We start from the raw sequence: 16,403 nt of genomic DNA on the forward strand, positions 1-16,403 counted from the left end.
ATTATTTCTGATAACATTTAAAGGCAGGGAGGTGACATAAGCAAACCGAATAATACATTTCTGATCTGAATGTCAATTCATTTAGAAGCTAAAGAAAAATGGGTCTTGTAATATAACATCCCTCATCCCAAGATGAAGAGTACTCAATGTACAGCATGTGCCAGTCTACCATGCGTGGCTTGTCATTAATACAAAGCACACAAACTTACAAACGTAGCTTCTCTTCAGTTGAGGAGTGTGTATGCCAGGTACTGATTAACTGGCAGGAGAGACCTTGTTTTTCTTGAGGTTCTCAAGACAGTTCACTGTTGTTGTGTATCTTGTAGTGATAGTACTGGTAATTATACTGCTGACCCTGAAACCAAGATCTTAACTAAGGTCATTATACAAGAGATAGAAGAAATGCAATTAATGTGATGACACAATGTATTTATTATTTTTTAAATAAGCTTCATGGGGTTAATCAGCAGTAATTTGTACATACTAAATAAACATACAAATACAAATCTGCCTGTAAGATGGGTCAGATGGCTGAGCGGTTAGGGTGCTGGCCTAGTAAACAGGGGGTTTGGTTTGATTCCTGGCTGTGCCAAAAGACGTTGTGTCCTTGGGCAAGGCATTTCATCCTACTTGTCTCGGGGGAATGTCCCTGTACTTACTGTTAGTCGCTCTGGATAAAAGCGTCTACTAAATGTAAGATCAGGAACCTATTTTGACATGTGAGGTCCTGTTGTATTAGTTGGAAGTATGAGTTCATTGGCATTATTCATTGTTAATTGACAAAGCAAGACAGATGCATATTTACTGGTGATTTAATAAGACCTTTGGTAAGCACATACAAGAACAATAACACATTTACAAAAAGTGTGGTGTGACTTTAAATCATACAAACATATGCACTAGATTGAATAACGTTAATACTGAATCACTGTGATTCTTGTTTACATAAATGTAAAACGAATAGAAGGTGACACACGTGTTTTAGCCAAATGTTTCTTTGTAAGAAGGCAAAATGCTAATCTTATTTTACACACCACCATAATATCCCTGAAACCAAAGAAAACTGATAATACTTTTCTATGTTTTAGCAGTTCCCACACAGTCCCACATGTATCTACTTAAGTATGAAGCAAGGAACCTACAAGCCAGCTTGATGTGAAAGTATCATAGAATAATCCATATATTACCACACCACTATTAAATATGCATTGCTATTGATATGAAGTAAGTCCAACCACATGCAAATACAACTATGAGCTGGGTTTACTGTCATGCCAACTTGTCCAGGTGACTCTTTTGAAGACTGTTCTCATAGACTGTATCCCTTTTATCAAACGCTAATGTTTCAACATTGGATCATTTGTTCCTCTGTTTTGTCTTGAAGAAGCAGTAGGCCAGGGTGAAGACTGCCAGAGCAGCCGCTAGGAGAAGACAGAAGATGACATAGAGACCAACTTCTGCATCTTCAGATGACAGGTCCATACCCAGGAAACTCACAGCATTCACAACGGTAGGGAGCGTTGGAGGTACAATCGTACCTGTAGCAAGAATAAAATGAAGGAAAACGATATTTATTGACCAGCCAGGGACATTTAATGTTTTTTATAAAGCATAGTTTGGTATGACAAACTGTGCAGTGAGCAATTACAAATACACTTTCTGTCTACTATATGTGTACTATTACATCTTACAACAAAAACACAAAACATGTACAGGTTTAATACCAGCAATATATCAAATGCTTGTTGCTAGTGTGAAAGACAGTCCCAACAGGGACTCTACCTTCGGGGTTTGGGTTCAGGCACTCATGGGGTCCCAGGGCTGGATCAGGAAAGCCGTTGCAGGTGATGATGGCAGCGTAGCGAGCTACAGAACCTTTGGCTACGCGGGGAAGACTGGGGTCAGAGTGATTCACATAGAACAGTCCGAATCTCTCACTAAACCCGGTGGCCCACTCCAGATTGTCCATTAAAGACCAGGCGGTGTATCCTCGAATGTCCACTTTATCCAGCAGATATGCTAAAATAAAGGATTAATTTGCATTAGAAACTCTGCCACTTTGACAATCTAATACTTTTTTAAATGAGCATTTCTCATATTGTTATTATTATCCATGTTATCCTTGTTTTTGGAGGTAATTTCTCTTTCACTTTACTTGTATGAATGCATTGAAGTACAAAGGCTGTACAAACGGAATAAAGTCTGATAAGTTTATATTGCTCCTGTCCATCTATCAAGGTGCTTACGGTTATTATATTTAAACATATATATACGTATATGTATATATATATATAGTATTACATATATATATATATATATATATATATATATGAGCTATTGCCTCTGTCTAAGGGGATATGATTGTTTGATACCCTTGAGGAGTTGATTGATGTAGCTGTCATGGTAGTGGGATCTGTGAATGTCGTTGAGGTTCACAGGACCTCGTTCCGAGATGCCGTTCTCTGTGATAATGATGGGAGGGTTTCCATATTCTTCTTTAATAAAGTTAAGAATTCTTCTGAATCCGAAAGGAGAGACCTTTAGCCAGGAGGAACCTGAATCAAGCCAGCTACGGTCTGCGATTGTCCCTGCACCTCTGATAAACGTGAGGGGAAAACACACTTTGATACACTGTGTAGTAAAACAAACAGTAATCATGCAACAAATTTTTTTGATAAAAATGACTTTCTACATGCCAGTATCAGTTAAGGTGTGTTGTCAAAAGCACAAGGTCATAGGCTTTCAGTCTCACCTATCAGCATCGTAGTGCTGCAGATTCCCATAGGCCACAGGAAAGGCCAGGACAGTGGTGTAGTGGTTGAACCCAAAGTAATCATGGGTGCCTTTTATCCTCTTGATCTGCTCAGGGGTAAACTCAGGAAGTCTGTGGAAAGACCACGATACAGTTATCTACCATTAAAATAAACATCTTAATTTCACCGTTGTTATTATAAGGAGCACAAGGGATGATTCGGTACTGATTTCTGAGTAGTAGAAAAGATGACAAGGCACAGACAAAACAAAACAAAGCAAATAAAAGCACATTTTTGGTAGAAATATTAGTAATGCATAAATAACAAAAAAGAATTGTGTATAAGATACTCCATCTACATTCTAGGCACTAATCTTTAACAAGATCAACATGTGAATATTTTGTATATTAGCCTATTTTAGCCGACATTGCTCATATTGGACGAATTTTGGTCTGAGGACATTTACAGTAGGTATGATGGTGCTAAAATTATAATTTGCATACCGAGACTTTTTCAAGCCAGCAGCAAGGCTTCTCTCTTGAATGATGGTCTTCATTGTTTCACTATAGTCTCCATTGAATATAGGGTGGGCAAACCAGCCTATGTAGAACTGCAGCAACAGCACGTTATTGGAAAGGGTCAGATGTTGTAAACACATAAATCAACCTGATAACAGAAAACACAGGGCTACATACTCACAGCCAGAAAACGTATTATTTTTTATAATAAGTTATTGGAAGTGTGTAGCTACCTCTCACATCTCTACATAACACAGTACCTGTACGACCCGCCGTGCTGCATCCACATCCTCCTGCTTGTTGGGGTTCCGAGGCTCAGACCAATCAGAGTTGATTGTGATGGAGATGATGCCTCCCTGCTTTGCTCGGTAGGTGGAGTTGTAGATGTGCCATGCCTCGGCATGAGCCTTGATTAGGTTGTGGCCCACGATGTAGGGCAGCGTGCCCGGTCTGAAGCTGATGCCTGCACATAGGTGGAGCTATGAGTTAGAGACTTGAACTGTGTCTCTCTTGAATATGTTATCTATTACATCAATTCTACTTCTGACAACACCTGAGCAAGATAAAAAAAGCAAAGATCCCAAAACGTTTTGGCAAAAATATATTTGCCCCAAAAATATTTGCTGAAAAAGGTTTGCTGGAAAAATTTGATGTGACATTGCAGCATCCCAAATATTGCCATCAGAAATTTTTCGGGTCCAATTTTTTCCAAGTCAAATAATTTGGCATTGTAGCCAAAGTATAATCATTTTTGGGAGGGGCAAGAAATATTTAGCCCCCCAAGTTTTTGTTGCAAAACATTTGGGGGACAAAAAAGTCACAAAATTTGGCTGAAAGTATTGGGATCTGAATTTCTCCATTCGAATTTGAGCAGCCTGAATTTTGTTCTATTTGAATTTCTGAAGCCACTGATTTGCTTCCCTATTCCTGTCTGTTACCTGGGGCAGCAGCACCATAGCCATGGCCAACATTGGCTACATTGTAGGGTTCGTTGATGGTGATCCAGAACTTCACTTTGTGGCCTAGGCGGTCAAAGATGAAGTCAGCATATTCAGTAAACCTGTCAACAATGGTGTCATTCTCCCACCCGCCAACGTCTTGTAGTGCTTGTGGAAGGTCCCAGTGATAGAGAGTAACCTGTACACAGAATCAGACCAGGACAAAAAAGGAGGAAGGATTGGATGCCGAGTCAGTCAGGTGTGCATAGTTGATCAAAATTCAGCAAAGGCTTTGTCAGACTCACATGGGGTTGGATGTTGGCGACCAGAAGAGCGTCTACTAATCTGTCATAGTAGTTCAAGCCGGCCTCGTTGATGTGGGCAATGGTGCCTTGAGGCATGACTCTAGGCCAGGAAATGGAGAACCGGTAATGGGTCACCTTAAGCTTCTTCAAAATGGCCACATCCTCTTCTATCTTGTTGTAGCTATCACATGCGATGTCTCCTGTGTCATCATTGAAAACTCTGAGAGGGGTGTGGGCAAACTTGTCCCAAATACTGAGGCCCTTTCCATCTGCTCTCCATCCCCCCTCAATCTGGAAAGACAAAACGCTGTTAAGGATCTTTTGGCAACACTTTAGATCCAGATGCTTGGATTAAACAACACAATGACTGTGTGTTGTTCATGACGTTAGTAATTACCGCATCAGACTTGATATCCTGTAGTGATCTAATTAACTAGTTACCTGATAGGAGGCTGTGGCTGTGCTCCAGATGAAGTCCTTTCTGAAGTGTCCATACAGCGGCTTCTCATCCTCGGTGAGGGGAAAGCCGTTGTCCCTGATCACCTGACTGTAGTAGAGCGCTGAGCGTTTAGGAGTCCTGGGACGGCTTAGTTGGGTGAAGTCTACATGGTACAGCCCAAAGCCTACGGTGTAGCCATTGAGCCACTCAAAGGAATCCATCAGAGATGCTGCAGTGTATCCTCTCACCTTCACACCGTCTAAGTTATGAGCTATGGAGACATAAGAGCATGCAACTTTGTTTATAAAAGACGAAGACAGTAGGACAATGCTTAACAGTTGCAGCAGCTTTATCCGGTAGAAAACAGACAGCAACCTTGTAAAAATCACTAAAGGTGACACTGATAACACTGTCAAGCTTTTTGTATTGATAAATTGTAAAGTATTTAAAAGTTTACCTTTCAGAGCCTCATCAATATATGTTTTGTAGTAGAATATTCTGACAATGTCATCCACAGTAGTCTTGGTGTCTGTAGCAACTCCATTCTCTGTGATGTAAATTTCCGGATCTCCATACTCTTCCTTGATCCAGTTGAGGAGCCTTCGTAAGCCCCATGCTACCGCCCTCTGTTTACTGATAGCAGTTGTGGGGGCGTCACTGTCCTCCTCCTCTCCCAAGTCCTGGTCAAAGTCGTAGGATTCAGGAGAGAGCCTGGCGGTCACATGACGAACTATCTTTGTTGTGTAAGCGTTAATGCAGAAGACATCAGCAGTTCCCTTGATAAAGGCCTTTTCTTCTTCAGTGAAAGTTGGAAGCCTTGAATCTGTCAGACCCTGGAGCTCACTCTTATTCCCCACCTGCCACTTCATTGCATCGGGATAATCTCCATTCCTGAAGATAGGATGTGCAAACCATCCCAGCTGGAACTGAAGGGCTCGATCAGCAGCAGCTATCTCCCGAGGAACGTTGATGTCTTTGGGTTCAGCCCAGTCAGCATTGAGGGCAATGGACACCAAGCCTCCTTGGGACTGACGGTACTTGTCATCGTAGGTGTGGTAGACCGTGGCATGTGCCTTCAGAAGGTTATGAGCAACTTTATATGGACCATACCCAGGATTCACTTCATTTGGTGGGATCAACCCAAGACCATATCCTGACCATGCGATAGTATAGGGCTGGTTGAAGGTCATCCAAAACTTCACTCTGTCCCCAAAGGTGGAGAAGCAGAAGTCACAGTAGTCATTGAAGATGTTGATCATCTGGATATCTTCCCAGCCGTAAAAGGTTTGCAGGACTTGAGGAAGGTCCCAGTGGTAGAGTGTTACCATGGGGGTGATGTTAGAAGCAAGGAGACCGTCAATGAGCTTGTTATAGTAGTCAACTCCTTTCTGGTTGAGGGAAGTGCGGAGACCGTTGGGAAAGATTCTGGACCAGGACAGAGAGAATCTGTAGGACTTGACCTCCAGAGCCCTGAGCATTTCCAGGTCCTCGTCTAAACGGTTGTAGCTGTCACAGGCCACATCACCAGTAGCATTCCCAGGAATGTTACTAGAATTCTGAGTGAAGTTGTCCCAAACACTACGACCCTTCCCATCTGCGTTCCAGCCTCCTTCGATCTGGTAGGCTGAGGACGCCACTCCCCAGTTGAACCCCTCTGGGAAAGTACCGTAATGATACAGTTTCCTCTCAAAATTAGACTGACCAGAAAACTTTTCCCAAACAACCTTGGATATGGATGGTACTACCGATGGTGGTAAAGAGGGCTGTTGTAAAGTGATTGGAAACTTTTGAGTCCACTTGAAGCCTGAAGGGAACGACTCATTCAGGAAGCTGTCCGGTTCTCTCTGGTCCTGGTTTCTAAACTTCTGCCACACGCTCTGGTAACCTCTCTCTGAGACTTCATCTGAAAAACTGGTTGCAAAAGAATGATGTGTTTAAGAATACATATACGAGATTGTCTGACTACTTTTAGAAAGTCAAACATTCAAACGGTTGTAGTTGTTACCTAGTGGAGTCCATCTTGACCAGCTCACTAAATAAGTCCACCATGTTACATCCCAAAATAGGCAGGTCCTGGTTACTCAGAACTGTGATGTGATCACAACACATATGCATGGTATTATTATTTTGTATTAATTAATAATAATAACAATAAAGATCGATATGTATAGTGTTTCTTTAATATTATAAACAATACACATATATTATTCATTATTATAATGGATTAAATAATTAAATATTTTTAAATACTTTAGATTTATAAAGTTACTAGAAGCAATTTGCCACTTACGGTCACCAATATATTGTTTTGGATTTACCTTGTAGAACATTTCCCAGAGAATATAATTGGTCCAAGGAACAGCCCTTGACATTCATCTTATAAATCAGAATGCCTATGTTCCCACTGGTCCACTAAAAAACAACAATGTGAGAACAAGGAAAATCATTTTCTGTGGCAATATCTGTGTATGTCTGTTAGAAAGGGGAGTGGATGATAGCAGATTAGCGAAAGATTGATGCTTAGCCTACCTGTAGCCTTTTCAGCTCCTCTGCCAGGTTTGATTTCATGCAGTCATATTCTATCTGCACAGACAGGAAATCTAGGGACTTCTAAATAGGAAATACATATACAGTAGATGAGATATTGCTTATCAAAATCATTAAAACTCAAAATATATATTTTCAGGTGTATCTTGTCCATACCCTGAGTGTGGATTTATGTTCAGAAAAAATGGGTAGATTGCTTGTGCTCAGTACAATCGATACACGTCCCCCTGTGAGAAAAGCAAATGCATAACATGTACATACCTGAAGAGACAAGAGCTTAACATATCCATGAAAGCGTATGTGCCATGTAGTTATGCTGTCATGTGAATATTAAATCTGTGTAATGTACAATGATCTCTCTCCCTTTGCCCCAGATGCCCCTAAACATTACAATGTCATGGTAATGTCAACACTTAATTATAGACAATCTCTTCAGATAAGCCTAGCAATATGCATATGTTATTGAGGTTGAAGGCTAAGGCTGTGCGATACAACTGATAAACACATTGTAGATATGCAACACTAGTCTCAAACGCCAGGTCTTGACCGGTGAATAAAAACTGTCGTTTTTTTCTAGGTGTGTATTTTTCATGGTTCTTTTTAATCAAACCTTACCGTTAGCAGGGAACAGACGATGATAAAGATTGTAGATGCTGGCATGGGCATGGAGGGCGTTCTGTAACGGAGTTGGAAGATCTGAACCCTGCGCATCCCCCTTCAGCTCCTCCAGGTGACTTAGGGTTATCCACGAGCGAGCCAGTTCACCAAACGTCATGAAGACAAACTCAGCATACTGCTCAAAGACCTGTGGTAGTCCCTGGTTCTCCCAGCCCCCATAGCTGGGCCGGAGGGCTTCTGGCACAGCAGAGCGATGTAAAACCACCAGGGGCTGGAGGCCTGAGTCTACCAGCTGTTCCAGCAGGGTCCGGTAGCAGCTCACCACAGCGTCATCAGGCTGACTGGGGAGGCCTGAGGGCAGGAGGTGAGTCCAGGACAGGGGCACTTTAAAGTGAGTCGCCCCCCTGCTCCGGAGGAGGTGGAAGTAGTCTCTGGTGTTCGCTGGAAGAGAACGACTGCAGTCAAAGACATTCAGGTTGTCGTCCTTCTCTAGCTGGGTGGTGAAGGGTCCTGCCAGTAGCATGAAGTCCTTGTCATCTTTTTGACACCAGCAACCACAAACAAACAGAAGGTGAAAAGTGAGAACCTGTAACAGGGACATCATCCTAGCCGGCGTAATGGCAGCTAGGTATATGCTAGGAAGCTCTCACATGAGGACTGTACTCTCACTTAAACTCTTCGTCATTACATAAACCTAACAGATAGTGAAGGTCCATCAAATAAGGTTGTATGGCTGATAAGGTGATAAGGAGACTGGACTTGAGACATTGATAAGGATAGATTCCTTTATCTGAGTTATTGTGTACATATTTAGATTTACAGTTTTCACATCTTCTGGCTAATGTTAGAACAAAGCTAAATCCAATAGTTATACCTCATTGTTGAGAAATGATCGGTCCGCAAATGAAAAAGGACAAATGTTGGTTCAAATTTGATTTATTAGGAAACACAAAAATACAAATACAAAAGTATAAAAAAAGTATGAAAGTTTCAAAAATATGAGATGACAGTTTACTCAATGGCACTGACATGATGTAATACACTAACGCTATCATTTAGTGCATTTTCAAGGCATCTTGACACCACCCTCCGTTCTAATGACCGTTCATAACCTTATTGATGCTACAGCTTGGGATCATCAATGACTGTTAAGTTACCAGCCGATATGTAGCACGACATTGTGGATCTATCCCATTTAGAATTGCATAGAAAACCAACACAAGCCTAAAAAAACACATGCCTAAAAAAACATTTAGGATGTCATAATATTTGGCGCCTTGAGATGATTTCTGAGCACATCACAAAAGGGTTACATGTTGATACTTATAACCAGTGACCACAAGAAGCGTCAGAACTAAGCTTAATTGTATATTGTGGCGTCAAGATTGAGTATACCACTGGTTAAGTTGTATAAAAAGTCAATATAAATGGACTGTCCTCAATCTAGTAAACACAGGCATCACAAAAGTGCCCATTGCACTCGTAAATTCAAAAAAGGCTGCCTGTATCTCCAACAGGAATGCCAAGATCAGCCAGCCAGTTCAACCAAACAAAAGGAAAATATCAAAGCAGTATCAAAACGTTCAACAGTATAAAGACAAGCTCACAATTTACATGTATTCAAGCATTACCCAGGTTTATGTTGTACTCCTTTGGATAAAGGCACCTTACAAACAGGATTCCAGTTCAGACTGAACAGACTTGGGGGGGGGGGGGGGGGGGGGGGGGCTGCCTCTAATCTAGAGGCCTTGGCCTCCAGCCCCCCAGTGCACAGCTATGAGCACTGACTCACTAAAGGTCAAATCTTCCACAAAAAACTAAAATATGTTGTACTCCTCAAAGTACGTCTTGCATTTTTGTGCTGAACTTGCTATTATTGGAAGAGCTCAAATGTAAACTCTGATGGCAGGGAAAACTAGAGATGTAGTCTATCCCACAGAACGTTGACCAGGAGAATAAAAACATCAAATATATATATAAAAGAATTACCTAAAATTCCTAATTCCTAGACAAAACAAATGTAAAACTAAATCAACCCAGTGGCCCTGAGGGAAAAACAGGCACGAGGTCTCATTCAGGTAACAGTTTATGGGCACTTTATGATCTTGAGAAACACGTGATCAAGTAAAGCCAGGAGGGGGCGGTGAGGGGGAGGGGATCCTGCGGTGAAGCCGGCCCCTGGTCTGGGTCCAGGCTCAACGCTGGTCCTGTCCACACCGTGAGACGCTCCTGTCTGTGTACCAGCCATGGTGTGAACGTCTTAGAGGGAATGATTAGACTTAGGCTCGGAGACCTGAGGACGGAAAGAAGATGTCCATCAGTGACACATTACCATTTTTTGAAGACAAATTGTCATGACTTGACTGACTGGTAAAAGTAAAAAAGTGTTTACATCTTGGTTAACTCACAGTAAAATACAAGGGAAAAATCCTAACTATTATCATCAGTTCTCATGAACACTAGAAGCAACATTCACCTTTCTCGCAGGTGCTGCCCTGCTTCTCCTGGGCAAAGTTCAGGCGGTTCTGCTCCACGGCCGTTCCGTTGGATTCTGGGCTGCTGCTGCGTGATGGGCTGCTCTCATCGTTCTGGTAGGCCAGGTCCAGGTGCTGCTGGGCCAGCTTCAGGTGCTTCCGAAGCCTCTCCAGGTCCCGCGACGAAGACTCGTCTCCAAACGACTCGCGGCCCGAGTCGGCCAAGTTGTCTCGGAACCCCAGCTTCCCCGGCAGGTCTTTCTTCAGCGCTGTGTTGTAGCCAGGGGGCGCTGACGGCACCTTGCGGCACAGGGAGGGCCTCTGGCTAGAGAGAGCCGGGTGGCGGGGGGTGGGCGGTCGAGAGCGCGGCCCGCAGAAGCAGTCCCTCAGGCCACTTACGCCCAGGTGGATGATCTCCAGTACCGTGAACAGCAGACAGAGGGCGCTCACGCCGTACATGATGAGCAGGAAGATAGTCTTCTCTGTGGGCCGGGAGATGAAGCAGTCGACCGTGTGAGGGCAGGGCGAGCGCGTGCACACGTAGGAGGGCAACACCTCCAGGCCGTACAGGATGTACTGGCCAAACAGGAAGGCGGCCTCGAAAGTGGCACGCGACAGGAGCTGGAAAACGTACACCTTCATCAGGCCGTCGCGCTTGATGCGCCTTCGCCCGTCGTGCTTCTTGCTGCCCTTGTCGGGGGCAGGCTCCTTCTCCTTCTCCACCTCGATCTCCTCAGAGATCATGGGGTCCTCCTCGCCGTTGTCCTCCGCCTCCTCGTAGTCACGGTTCGCTCCGCGGCTCACCATCGGCATCCTCTTCCGGCCGCGCGGCTGGTACTCGTCGTCGCTCATGCGGGCGATCTTGTGCATGGCGAAACCCAGGTACATGATGGTGGGCGTGGTGATCATGATCACCTGGAACACCCAGAAGCGGATGTGCGAGAGCGGGGCGAAGGCGTCGTAGCAAACGTTCTCACAACCAGGCTGCTGGGTGTTGCACACAAATTTGCTCTGTTCATCGTAGTAGATGGACTCCCCCCCGACGGCTGTAAGCACGATGCGGAACACGATCAGCAGCGTGAGCCAGATCTTGCCCACGAAGGTGGAGTGGTTGGAGATCTCATCGAGTAGACGCGTCAGGAAGCTCCAACTCATGGTGCGTCTGTGGTCGTGGAGGAGCTCTCAGATCTGAGGAGAGGAGGGATCTGATTACAGCTGAGCGACCACATTATCAGTAACTGTGGAAATTGTGAAAGTTAAATCTGTCATGTTACCAAAAACATTCCAGATTAATTCACTGGTAGGATGCATTGGCAGGGTAAGAAATATGATTATTGTTGATTAACAGTCCAAATTTACAAAAATGACCAATTCCCTGATTATATAATTTCTATTATATATTTTAAGATACTAAAGCTGTGTAAATTGGATTAAAATGAACAAACTCGATTATCAAAAAGAATTGCACAATGCAACAGACAATTAGCAGGAGTAAGACACTACCAATGGCCACCAGGTGGCGTTCATTTTCAAGCTTTAAAGTTTCAACAGTTAATCATCTCCGAGCGGTCGGCATATTTTACACATGGGAGATAAGCTCAACCAGAGACCTTTGACAACATTTAAATCCTGCTGTGGAATGCTTCGTTGTGAGGGGAGTGTAATTCAACAGCTGCTAGTCCATTAGCTGTGGCTGCTTTGCCTTTAACATTTACACAAGTTCAACATCTTATCTTAAGCTTCATGGAATTTGCCTCAGAACAGAATCAAGCTGGTCTTACTGCTGTGCATGCAGTCAAACTGTACATTCACAACTGAATGTTTGAGTTTAATCATCTCCACCATAATCTCACAAGACACCAATTCACACCCTGTTCACAATTTGAGTAAAGAAGAGTTATTCTGTTGTCGTCATTTGACAGTGGAAGGCTAGAGCTTTTAAAGCCACCCCTCAGATGGCTAGGAGAAAACTCCAGAAAGCTGGAGACTAATCTTTAAAAAAGTAACCTAGTACATTACTTACCAAGGCCTCTGGTTTTCACTCAACTACTGGAATCCAGGAGTGTTAGATGTAATCACATGAAAGAACATAGACACAAGGGCTTCCCGAGACTTACAAGAAGACTAGTGTTTGTGAACATGACTCATGTGTTCAGGTGAAGAACACCTGACACCAATGGCACTTAACGAGTGATTAATTAACCTTTTAGTTTGTGTGTTTAAAAACATGAGTGCCAATATTATTTTGTAATTTTTAGGATAAAGGCAACTTAGAGAATTCCAGTTCAGACTGTACACACTTTTTTTGCTATGATCCTAATTTTTTTTTATGAACTTTGGCAGGCTGTTGGCAGAACAGGGCTTCTGTACTATTCCAAGTGCCGTTGGGGTGTTGGAAGTGTTGTCAACATGTCCAAACACAACCATATGGGTACTACTGACAGGGGTTTTGATATCTTCTCACGATCCATGACAAGGGATGGGGTGGAGTTAAAATCGATAGCCCGCTCTGTCACTCATAATGTGGGTTAGGGTCAGGCCCCGGGGGTAGCGGTTGTTCTGAGAGCATAGTTCAATCTAACGTCCATGTTATGGAGTCAACTACCACAGGGTGAACCACTGTCTTTTAGCCAGTAGCTTTTACTTTCCAGACATGAAATAAACCCACATTTAACGTCTAGTGACACCTCAGTGCTTTGTCCATTCTCTCAGGTGGTTCCAAGATGGCCACAAGACACCCTTCGGTTAATAGTTTACTTTTTGGCGTGTGTGAAATACTTTGCTGGGGAAGCCGTAAACAGTAACCTAAGTCAGCAGTAAGCCCTCAGTAAGCCTTAATTAACTTATTCCTCCATACTCCCAAGACATGGAACCTTTTCAAAATAACATTCGGTAACCCTGTAACATGTCAACGTATATGAAACTGAAAATCTGCAACATTTTAGATGTGGATTTCCATCGTGAATTGGAACTCGGGGCTAACATTGAACGCAGCCAGGTTGCCGGGCACGCTCAGGGCTTAGTGGCCAGGAGCAGAAAACGTGGAGCTAAAAGAAACTCGATTTATTAACAAAAGCAACACGAAACCTGATGTGTGCAATTGTGTAATTTAACACGCAAAAACCGTCAAGAGGACGCCATAGGGAACAACCCCGTGCTGTAAATAATCTGTGCCACTAAGCATGGGTACTGTTTTCTTGATAACCAGTTTGATTTTCCTTGCACCACCTTGGGCTGTCGTAAGGTGGGTGCAAGCGAACAACCCCCTAAATGAGATGTTTCCTGTTGCCACGAGTCCGGTGTGCGCGAGCTTCAAGCGTCTCGTGCGTCCCATCATCTCCATCACCTGGCTAGCGAGCTAGTTCCAGACGAAGCATTTTGCAGACAGCCGTTCTTCAAAATTGTACCTAGCTGGCTTACTAAAATCATGCCTTACATGTCACCACTGGCCATTTCAGTACACAACATACAGGATACATGTAATTGGGACTTTATACAGATGTTGCCAAATTGATGCCACATTTGTGCTGCCGGATAATGTCCTACGAGACGCGCGCAATACTTAGCTTGCTAGCTGAATAGCTCAATTTGCTGACCATCTACATACATCCCATCTCGACAGTGTATTGTCTCGCATGTTAAACTGACTAGAGGTTGCACGCTAACATTCACAAGAGTAGCTGTTTGGAAGCTTTTATACAATTTTATATTTACCAACAATATCTCAACTGGAAGCTGACTAACATCTAGCTTGCATGCTGACGCTAGCCGAGTAAAAAAAATACTTATCGCATTGCTTTGTTAATGTACGGCTAAATTACCATAGTCTTAGCTTACCTCGAGATGTAGATTTGTTCCTCAGTCCCTTGAAATCTGAACGCTCAAAAAACTTGTGTGCGCTTTACCCTAGTTCCTTCAACTACACAACAAAGCGTCACTCTTCACAAGTCCGTTCAGTTCAAGTGGCTAGTACGAGACCAGCTCCTTCGAGTCGGGGTTCCAAATGGTGGGGTGAAGACAAAGAATGTCCCAATTCCCCCCTTTTCTCCTCCCCGTCTATGCATGCGTACCCCACACCCTAAACGCGAGTGGGAGGTGCGATGTGAAAGATATTCAACATTACTGATGCAATACTTGGAATATCGTCCATACATGCGATTTAAAGCTTTTGACTTGCTATTTTTAAGAGTAGACACAGAAGTCCTCCCAATTATTTATGTATAAATATAAAATAATGGAGGAAGGAATGGAAGTCTATATTTTCCTGAACTATCACGCTGGTTGGTTGGCTGTAGTATCTACTGTGGAAACAAGCCTTGTTTTCCTGTAGGAGTGGGTGTTCGGAAGTAGTTGTCACTTGAAACCTTTCCTCCACCACACTACAATGATGGGTGGGCCTCCTTCACAAGCCCCATAACGCTGGCCTTTGTTTTGAAACTACAAGCACAATGATGGCACTGTGAACTCAAGGCTGTGGTGGATGGTGTGGTTGAGGTGGACTGGGGACGTAGACCTTTATAGACCGTGATTTATGTTTCCTCTTCAAGGCAAAATTGGGTCTGTCCAGGCCGGGCTGATGACTTGGTACGCTCTCTTAGTGAATCACAGACACATTGTTTACTGCTCAGCATTGTGTCTTGGTGCTGAATCAATGCCCTCCTATTAGTGTGACAGTGTGTCCCATTTGCCATCTACGCCATGAAATCAGCTTCCATTGGAAGGTGAGAAATCCACTTTAGTGATTGCAGTTCTTGGATAACTATTGTGCCCTCGTACCTGTGATTACATTTCGTTGAGCTCAGTTCTGAACTTGGATTTATTCTCTTGGCGACCGGACTAAATGATTAATCTTGCAGTTTCTTGGAATCGTGTTATCGCCAGTGTGCAAGAAAACACTGCTTCACAAACTGACAAGCAAACCGATTCATACTCCAGTTTGAATGGCTTGCTAAAGTTCTACATCTAACCGTGGACCTCTGTGTTTTGGTGCAGGTCTTTAGATTTTCTGCCAAGGCTCTTTGGACCTGACCGTCTCATAGAATTGTTCTTCATTGTTTAATATCGGTTCTAAACAGGAAGGTCATGGCAGGAATGTCTGCCCCTTCCCCCTTCTGGGGTGGGGGCATTGTAAGCCACAAGCATGCTTTCAGCCAGACACTAATGTGTCCTCATTAAACACACTCCAAGGTCCAAGGAACATCAACTAGCGTCATGGTTCTTCAAATAAACAAAATGAAAGGTGTGCCTCTCTTTACAAAACACGTAATAGAAGTCTGTGAAACAACAGGAACATTTATGAGGTTAATGTGATAGCGTTGGTTTTTTTTGTTTAGTTTTTTTTACAGAAAAAAGTGCTTTGCCAAGAGTTTGCCTTCATGCATGTGACCTGATCCAGAGTGAATCACCACCTCGTTGTGTTCAGCTTCCTCTTTCTGTCACTGCTGGATACACCCTCAACTGGAAACGTGTGACTCAGCAACTGGTTTACGACGGATAACTTGAGCAAGATCTTTAAGTGGCATCACGTTCCTCCACTTTAAGCTTAAGTTAGGGCTTTTAGTCAGATTTGGGGATCACTGCTGTGGCGCAGTTAGTGTGAAAGCAGAAATATGCTCCAGACTTCCCCATAAACATGACGGCACAGAGGTTATTGAGGAGAACATGTTGGACTCAAGCATTACGCAGTGGCATTACTCAGCAGTTAAACGTTTCATGTGATTCAACTGTTATTTTTCTTTTTCTGGAAAACCTGAACTCTCTCACTCTATTTCTTTTTCTCCTTGCTTTTTCCATATAATCATTTAAATTGAA

At 43.3% G+C, this 16,403-nt stretch overlaps 2 protein-coding genes across 2 annotated transcripts; both read right to left on the reverse strand.

Annotated features, from left to right (window-relative positions):
- Positions 1 to 708: 708 nt before the first annotated feature.
- LOC124485552 (lactase-phlorizin hydrolase-like) lies at positions 709 to 8,722 on the reverse strand. Its single transcript, XM_047047242.1, has 15 exons — positions 8,116 to 8,722; positions 7,657 to 7,727; positions 7,483 to 7,563; positions 7,272 to 7,365; positions 6,959 to 7,040; positions 5,411 to 6,864; positions 4,956 to 5,224; positions 4,515 to 4,805; positions 4,210 to 4,408; positions 3,532 to 3,734; positions 3,257 to 3,363; positions 2,753 to 2,884; positions 2,373 to 2,596; positions 1,783 to 2,019; positions 709 to 1,538 (listed from the first exon to the last, which is right to left on the reverse strand). Exons 1-15 carry the CDS (start codon positions 8,720 to 8,722, stop codon positions 1,357 to 1,359), a joined length of 4,233 nt encoding a protein of 1,410 aa, XP_046903198.1. The 3' UTR covers positions 709 to 1,356.
- A 316-nt stretch (positions 8,723 to 9,038) lies between these two features.
- Positions 9,039 to 14,895, reverse strand: gjc4b (gap junction protein gamma 4b). Its single transcript, XM_047047290.1, has 3 exons — positions 14,430 to 14,895; positions 10,595 to 11,780; positions 9,039 to 10,411 (listed from the first exon to the last, which is right to left on the reverse strand). Exons 2-3 carry the CDS (start codon positions 11,745 to 11,747, stop codon positions 10,398 to 10,400), a joined length of 1,167 nt encoding a protein of 388 aa, XP_046903246.1. The 5' UTR covers positions 11,748 to 11,780; positions 14,430 to 14,895; the 3' UTR covers positions 9,039 to 10,397.
- Between the last annotated feature and the right edge of the window lie 1,508 nt (positions 14,896 to 16,403).

The sequence above is a fragment of the Hypomesus transpacificus genome, chromosome 23 (genome assembly GCF_021917145.1).
Source record: "Hypomesus transpacificus isolate Combined female chromosome 23, fHypTra1, whole genome shotgun sequence".
In the NCBI taxonomy this organism is placed as follows: domain Eukaryota; kingdom Metazoa; phylum Chordata; class Actinopteri; order Osmeriformes; family Osmeridae; genus Hypomesus; species Hypomesus transpacificus.